We start from the raw sequence: 9,010 nt of genomic DNA on the forward strand, positions 1-9,010 counted from the left end.
ATTGCACTTGTAATCCACTGCAAAACTCCAACGATCACCATCATTGTCATAGTATCCATCCATTATTTCAACAGTTTTTTTCCTCACGAGGGTTGTGGGGGGTGCGAGAGCGTATCCCAGCAGTCGTAGGGAAGTAGATTGCTGGGAGAGGCTCGTAGAAGGAACAAACGACCATTCACACTCACAATCACATCTCAGGACACTCACAATCACATCTCAGAATGATTAAGATTGGTCAATAAACCTACCATGTCTGAGTACCAGGAGAAAACCCACGCAGGCACGGGGAGAACATGCAAACTCCACACAGAATGGCCGGAGCCCGGAATTCATCCCTGGACCTCTGTACTGTGAGGTGGACGAGCAAACCAGTCGGCTATCAGTGCCGCCTTTGTCATATTAATAATAATAACAATAAACATTTCTAACTTGTCAATAAAAACTGCCTTGTCAATAAAAACTGCGCATTATATATTTGACACAGCTCGACTAAATGGGTTTCGGATTTGGGTTAAAGGTCAACGTAAGTTCTGCCTGAAATCATTTTTAATGAAAAGAATCAACATGGTCATGTCGGCAGCTCACTTAAATTCAAGATAATCCGTTGATGCAATCCAAGACGAGAAATTGTTTTAGCATCCACTTCGGGAATACCTTCTGGCTACATTAGAGGATTCCCAACAGATTGCTTGAAGGGACTTTGAGCTGTTGACCTACTCTCTGGCTTATCATCCAATTTAACTACCATTAGGTGTTAAGCAGTGCATCTGTGATGAAACTATTTGATCACCTCAGCGGCTGTCAGGGTGCGCTATCGTGAGAACCCTTTTGGTCGAACTGAGTGCATTTCAGGTGTCATTTGTGTGTGTGTGTGTGCCTATTAAGACAAAATGTGACAAAGTAACTCTATACAGGTATGACAGACTGATGTCACAGCCTCAGTGTTGTTATTTAGTCATTTGTTCATGTATTTTGCTGCAGATTTTATTCTCCTCGATGTGTTTAGGCTGATCCATCAAGTAAATATGAGCACTTGCCGCAACCTTCTGTCTCTTATTGTGTTTATATTATATTCAAAATTGGACCACGCTATGTCAAAGAAACATGATACCTAATTAGAGTAGATGGATGCAAAGACTGTATTTGTTTGGGGGGAAAAAATAGTCACATGAAGCTGGTTCATTAAATTGCAAACTTCAAAGTGATTGTGCTTCGTACTGGCCCTTAAGCTACGTGCAAACGTACACTCAAACTTGAACCGAAGCCTTAATGGAATCCCGCGTTTCTGCTCATCGTAAAAATTAAAAGAAAGATGTCCAAATCAAGAGTCGAGGGAATACACAAATCTTTTCATGCATGCATTTATTTACTCCATCCTATGTTTTTTTGTCGTCTTTTTTGTGAAATACATAAAAACAACCACACTGGTAGCCCAGTGAAACATCACATAATTACATGAAAATAGGTTTGCAAGTGTGGTCGTGGTGCAGCAGCTTCGAACTTGATAGTCAAGCATTTTTGAGTGCCCTCACACTCTGTTTAGCGAGTCACAGTTCATTCGCACACACTGATGCACACGCACGCGCACACAGACGGACAACACAAAGCACAACTTCTGCAGCACTCTGGTATCGCTCTTGCACTGTTTTTTTGTATTTACATATTGACAGGTGAGTTGATATTCGTTAGTGTGTTTGGTCCAGAGTCCATTTATTTTCCGTAATTCCATTTGGCAAAAGTCCAAGTTGTTGTTGTTGTTGCTGTTGTTGTTTTTTTTTCATGGGAGCGTTTCAAAATCTGGATGCAATCAATAAGGAAAATGTCCATGGGTTTTGAGGTGTCATCATATTTAAGACACAGAAGACACTTCTGTCTTGCTGGTGGAGACTGAACTCTCATCCTCCACCATGCCGCCCATTCCAATAGTGCTCAGCATGCAGTTACGGAACTGGAGTAAAGAGCAAAGGGAAGAGTTTCAGAACTGAAATAGCAACGTTTCAAATCACAGCCAACCGAGACGTAAAATGCTGCACCAACCTGTTTGTTCATCAGCACATAGATGACGGGGTTGTAAAGGGCCGAGCTCTTTGCGAAGAAGGCGGGGAGAGCAGCTGTCAGGGGGGAGAAATAAGCTCCCTTGTTCATGAAGATCCAGCCGGCGAAGGTGGCATATGGGGTCCAAGCGATCAGGAAGCCAAAAACCATCAGGACGCACATACGTGTCACTTCCTTCTCAGCTTTTTGGGTGGAAGCAGAGTCCTGCTGCTGGGCTGCAGCCTTGAAGCAAATCAGAGATGTCGTTAAAGACCCTCGTTCAACTCATTTAACAGTGTTTTGTTTTTTTGTTTTTCAATATAGTAACAGATGGGCGATTAATGCACTACTTACAGCTTTGACTGTCAGCACAAGGCTGCCGTAAGTGAAGAAAATAAGGAAGACAGGAATGAAGAAATGGACCACAAACATGTAGATGACATAGGATTCATTGTTGTAGCCTGGAGCCAAAGTGTAGTAGTCGGGTCCACAGGAGCACTGCATGCCCTCAGGGAGATATCTGTGGAAGAGTTGACATATTGTATTAGGCTACTTAGAAGTAATCATCTTGATCTGCGGTTAGCAGATGACAATCTGGAGACAATCTGTGTGGAAGTGAATGCTCTCATTTTGCTTCCACGGTCCAAAAGCAATGCATGCAAGGTTTATTAAGCGCTCTAGAATTTGAAGCTCTCTGCTAGTTAGCCTTCCAAGTGCACGGCAATCAGGCAAGGGTGTACGCTGCCTGTTGACTTTCAACACCTATTCGCCACCATTGACAGTTCTATGTCAAACATGCATTTCAACTGGGACAGTGAAAGAGTTAAACAGGTGGTACACTTCGGGCGGGTGCATTTAAATAGGTCTACCTGGACCAGCCAGCCAGCGGGGGTGCGGCACATGCAAAAGCCATGACCCAGGTGAAGAAAACTCCAGCTGCAGCGTGGGTCCCGGTGAACTTGAAGCTTCCCATAGGTTTGCAGACGACAATGTATCTCTCCACAGCCAACACGACCAGAGACCAGAGAGCGACTTCACCTGCGGGAAACTTTGCTTAGCAATTGATCTTTGACCGCCACTTTAAGCACATTACGCCCAAACTGATCTTACCGCCGAGCGTGGCCATGAATCCCTCGACTGCACAGGCGGTGGCTCCCAGAATGAAGTAGCCATTGATAGCGGATGTGATTGTGATGGTGAACCCGAAGGCGCACATGATGAGACCAGCCACAGCCAAGTTGACCAGGATGTAATTGAGAGGTTGCCGAAGTTTCTTGTTCTGAGCCGTGACCAACAATGTCAGCCCGTTGATCGGGGTTCCGGTGCAGATCAGGAAGAACATGTAACAAGCCAGAAGCCTGTACCAAATGGGGTCCACCATGTAATACTGCTGGTATTCAAAGGGACTTCGAACAATCCCAGTCCTGTTGGACATGGGGATGTAGAAGTTCTTGCCCTCGGTGCCATTCGGCTCAAATTGTCCTTCCCAACCCATAGTTATGAAGTTGGTTTGTGGGAGCTTCTGTCCGTCCAAACTCGGATAGCGTGTCGTCTCAATTGGTGTTGAAAGCCAAACCCACTCCAGCGGCTTTTGTCGTCCTGGGTGTTGTTTTATACCCCCTCAAGGAGATCCTCAAATTGGCCAAATTAGATTACAGGAGGATTGAGAGGCAGTGTACAGATCAAGTCTGACCAATTATTGACTTTGCCAAAGCGTGAAGGCAATGCGGGTCACGTCTTTAACTCTCGACCAATTATCACACACTTTTACTTCATGGGGACATGATTTCATTTACTGTGACCCATATGTCAACACAAAACTCGTTTTTTTGTTTTTTTTCTTCAGAAAAAAAATATTTATTTCACTTTCATCATTATTCATATGTGACTTTTTCTGCAAATAAATCAACGGAGTATCCTCCCAGAGCTCTCACTAACCAATCGCTTTTCTCTGACGGACCATTTCATTAATTACATATATAAGTGCTATGCACACTCAGTTTGAAAAGTATGTGTTGCAGCCCGGCTCATATACTTGGAGCCAAAATACTGCATTGGAAATTGCTGTCAGTATGACACTTGTGCAAACAACAACCACAATAATAACTGTATCAGTCCAATATGTGTATGGCCCTTTATTTCTTTAGTCATGAATTCCATGCAGTTCACATGATCACAATGGAAACAAATGCACTAGTTAAATGAGTTAAATGTCCAAAACGGGGAGCAAATAACCCAGTTTTAGGCTTTGCTTTTATGGACGCTTAACGTGAGACATCAGGCAACAAACCGTCCTACTAAATGTTTAAAACTAAAATTTCCTCACTGACATAGTCACCTTCCTGAGAGCTTCACGTCTCAACTTTGACATTGAATGTCAAATGCCTTTAGAGGTTGAATGTTTATTTGCATCTTCAGGAAAGTAAGGTAGACAGAGACGCATATATCGTATATACGGATGTATATGTAGTTTAATTATAATTACAATAGGTGTGTTGAGATGGGGTGAGGGGGTGATGCTGATTGAGACGTATATCCGAAACTACACATCTATACATGTACGAGATATTTTTAATCAATCTGTCAGTACGGCCCAGTACCAAATGACGTATGGACTGATTTATCCTCCTCATCCAACTGACTTGTAGTATGGACACCAGATGCCACTTTCGCCATATGGATCTTCACACAATCGGACTACTGTAATCTCTGCTTTCCTTACATTTGTGTGTGATAAGCACCGTACGCATTCAAATCCAAGATATACTACTTGCTTTGCAATGAAGAGCTCATGAATATTCAGGGCACAAAATTAGGTGCAGCTGCACAAACTAATGTGAGCATTGTGTCAAAAATGCGATTTTCCACATGTTACATATGTTAGATTACGGAGGGGGTTGAGCTTCCTGACATAATTACAGTTTATCACTTCCACAGCTTGGCGTCCAGAAATCACTGTGGCCGTCTCTCAGTAACTTGAAGAGGAAGTGTGATCAGGTTAATCCACTTATGGGTCTACGCCCGTGTTTCCCAACTTTTACTGAGCCGAGGCACATGGAGTATTTTACACGGGAGACCTCTACTGTATATATTGAAATAACGTACCATCTTACTTAGTGTGAAATTTGGGCCTATTTTAGTTGAGCACAAAGCTGATATAAAGTGCAAACGTCCAGGGGCTATGCTCAGTTACTACAGCATTCAAAAGTCACCTCAGTGAAACACTTACAATAAGATGATATTGTACAAAGGAGGTTACATGGTAGCTATACTGTGTATAGCTACTGTGTTTAGAATGCCTTTTGGTTCACAACATCCAGCCGAATTGAGCCTCTTCATATTTTACCATTTGAAAACCTTGTATGGTTTCATTTTAATTTGTCATGACTAGAGGAGCCGCACATCGTTGCCTCTGTGTGTGTGTGTGTGTGTGTGTGTGTGTGTGTGTGTGTGTGTGTGTGTGTAGATAAGATAAGATAAGAAAACCTTTATTTGTCTCATAATGGAGAAATTCCCAATTTACAGCAGCAAAATTATGAAAGGGAGAAGTAGAAGTAGGAGAAGTAGTGTGTGCTCAAACTTCGAAGACATGCAAAGTCAAAGTCAAGCCGGACAACAGCGGCTCACACCCGACAGCCGTCAGACAGGCACTTCCACACACACACACACGCTCAGTATCATACTGTCATAAAGCTGGAAGCAAGTGTGGCTGAAAGCTAGCGCGGCAACGTAAATTCTACCTTCTGTGGACCCCTCTCTCCTCCTCCGCTCCGCTGTCAATAAAGTAAGGGGCATTTAAACCGCAGTGATTACAAAAGTGAGCCTTGTCATATCGCTATTATATGGGAAATGCAATCGTTCAGCCCTACTGGACGGACAGACAGACAGAAGGATGGATGGATGAATGGATGGATGGATTGAATGATTGGGCTTGTATGGCTGCTTCTGGAATGGGCTCAATAGTCTTTATTGATCAGGTAACACATGATGGTCGCAGTAGAATGAATTCTTAAGTCTAGCTACCAAACCATTTGGTTTGGCTCTTTACAGAAAAAAAAATGCATCAAAAGTAATCAGGAGAAGCTTAGAAAACAACGACCCAACAACACACTGACAACACAACAAAGTGTCAGGTGTTCAGAAGGATTCCGGACAAAACAAGTATTCTACAACCGTAGACAGAGATAATAGGCTAAAGGTTATACCACCAAATATGAAATGTTATTTGTGTAAAGTTCATTTGTTGAACACATTTCGATGTCAATACCATGAAATAAAAGCTGCTTTTCTGAACTTCTGTTTCATATTCATCTTTTGATCAAAAACCCAAATGTCTTCAGTCTGTAAAAAAAAAAAAAAAAAAAAAAAATTAACCTTGCAGTGATAAAACTTTTGGACGGGACTGTAACTGTTATATACTGATGTCACTGAAGAGTGAAGTGATAAATTCACCTTCCTTCAATGCAGGAAACATAGCTTTCGTTAGAGTTCAGTTTGAATGTGAGTGCCTGGTTGTCTGTCTATGAAGGTGCCTTGTGACTGAGTGGCGATCAGTTCAGGTTCTAAGTCCTCCTCTCATCTGAAATCAGCTTTGATAAGCTCCAGAACTCCGCGGCCCCGGACGGGACAACAATACAGAGATGATGGACATGATTTTGCCGACTCATTTTTCATTTTCAAGCCAAGCTTATCCTCTTGCTCTCAAACTCCAAAATGGCGGACAAACACGTGATCGAAACATATCTATTGGTCTTTCTCTATATGAAGATCAGATAATGCAGGTACGACTGCATTAATAAGATGACTTGGCTCAGGACTTCAATTGACATGCATATTGATGGGATTTTATTGATTTGAGGTGACCTGTGACTCCACTCGAAGAAAAAAAATGAGTTGTGACTGGCTAGAGACTTGAAAGTTACTTGTGTGACTGGCCCATGCGACTTGAGCCCATCTTTTGTGCGCAGCATCCCTTTTTCTTGAAGAACTTCTACTTTTATCAGGGCCTATTATGCTTTTGAATTCTTAAAGGGGAAGTTAACCTCAATAATGCAATAATAAGTTGCATGCAGCTCTACTAGACTAAACACAACACTCTGGCTAATATTGCATTTGGGCAATATGAGTTAAGCAGTAAAATCTACCCAAATACGGCTCACATGTATTCTGAAGCTGAGCTATGATTGGTTGTTATCTCAGCAATTGTGATGCCATTTTCAATTTGACAGAAAGTGGCGAAATGGCTGCCACTTGAGATGGTTAGAAAATGAAGTGGATTTCGCTGCATCATGCCGTGTTTTTAATAGTGGAGGCACATCGAACATATTGCTGTAAAAAAAAAAAAAAATTGGGGTTGACTTACATTCAATACATTCGAAATGAAACCCAAAAGCTCATGTATGATATTTCTTGACAAAGACGAAAACGAAGGACATTTTCAATATAACGGGGGTAGTTTTGTTCCAGCTAGCTTTCGTTTGTTTAAAAGTAAATTCTAGTTTTTATTGTCTTTATGAAAATGTTCTTTTCAATTTTAGGTTTTGTTATTTTATATTGTGTTCGTTATCTATAAGAATCTTGTGATCGCACAACTGCTACACCATTACTTTTCAAATTTTGACTTATGATGCAAACGTGTGTCGCATCAAGTTAGTTATCTATTATGAGCAAATCAAATCCTTCTGAAGTCATATTTCACTTTGTAAAATACATTTAAAAAAACACTCATGCACACAGGAAGCCATCTGTCACCCAGATTCCATAAGAATGACAACACCTACTAGTGGGATTTCCAGAGCAAGGAGCTTGTGGTCATCTGCTTAGTGTCCAGAAATTGTCACGAGCAAGCCTTCCTAATCTTCAATCCTCACAAATTGGATTCACACCTTGTGCGCAATTGCGAGGCATTTAGTAGGGTGTCTGTGCATTGCTGGGCGTCTGTGCACACATTAGAGGTGACTCCTGTCCACCTTAATTGGCATCGTCTTCAAATGTGATTACAGCAGCTACGTAGCAGGTCACAGGTCAAAGATATCCGCTTGCCTATGACGACAAAGATCAGGGCCGTACAGAGACCATTGGAGGGGCAAAGGGTAAAGGGGGCACGTGGAGGTAGACATCGGGGCTATAGACAATGGGGAGGGATGCAGTAGTATGACAGAAAGGGCTGGAGGTAAGCTACAAAGACGGGGCATCGGAGGCCATTGTCAGGAACGGCTCTTTGTAAGTAGCTGTGGTTGTTTTAACCCTTTCAGGGACAGCGGTTACTACAGTGGACAGCTTATCATGTTATCAGGTCATAAGGGTGACCTCCAGCCTTCCTATGTGGAGTTTGAATGTTTTCCCCATGCCCACGTGGGTTTTCTGCAGGTACTCTGGTTTCCTCACACAGTCCAAAAACATGCATGGCAGCCTGATTGAACACTCTAAATTGTCCCTCGATGTGATTGTGAGCGCGAATCGTTGTTCGTCTATGTGTGACCTGCAACTGGCTGGCAACCAGTTCAGGGTGTCCCCCGCCTGCTGCCCCAAGACACCTGAGATAGGCTCCGGCATGCCCCCGAACCTTGTGAAGATAAGCGGATTGGAAAATGGATGGAAATATTAAGTTGAACCACTCGGGAGAGCTCTACTTGATTTTGACCTTTTCAAAATGAGCGATATCAGTTTAACATCTAGAGGGAATGAGTCACTGCATTAGAATAGTAATTTTAGGTTTAAACACGAGTGGGAAATAGAGAGCACCACAGTAGGCATTCAGACAAGAGTTCATACATGAAATGCAGTCGAACCTCATTTCAACATACCTTGTTTATGTTTTCACCTCGTTTCAAAGTCCCGATTTCATGTAATTCATTTTCCATTTGCCAATTTTGCTTATAACGAACGTCTTTATAACGTAAACTTCATTATAACGACCGGATTTTTCCCACAAACTAGTGAAAAGGCCTTCGTTACAACAAACCATGGGAAGCTA

At 42.4% G+C, this 9,010-nt stretch overlaps 1 protein-coding gene across 1 annotated transcript; it reads right to left on the reverse strand.

Annotated features, from left to right (window-relative positions):
* Nucleotides 1-1,345: 1,345 nt before the first annotated feature.
* LOC109531480 (green-sensitive opsin-like) lies at nt 1,346-3,789 on the reverse strand. The gene is made up of 5 exons (XM_019895789.1): nt 3,145-3,789; nt 2,904-3,072; nt 2,389-2,554; nt 2,038-2,277; nt 1,346-1,948 (listed from the first exon to the last, which is right to left on the reverse strand). Exons 1-5 carry the CDS (start codon nt 3,527-3,529, stop codon nt 1,850-1,852), a joined length of 1,059 nt encoding a protein of 352 aa, XP_019751348.1. The 5' UTR covers nt 3,530-3,789; the 3' UTR covers nt 1,346-1,849.
* Between the last annotated feature and the right edge of the window lie 5,221 nt (nt 3,790-9,010).

This window comes from Hippocampus comes, unplaced genomic scaffold (assembly GCF_001891065.2).
Source record: "Hippocampus comes isolate QL1 unplaced genomic scaffold, H_comes_QL1_v1.1 scaffold420, whole genome shotgun sequence".
Lineage (NCBI taxonomy): Eukaryota > Metazoa > Chordata > Actinopteri > Syngnathiformes > Syngnathidae > Hippocampus > Hippocampus comes.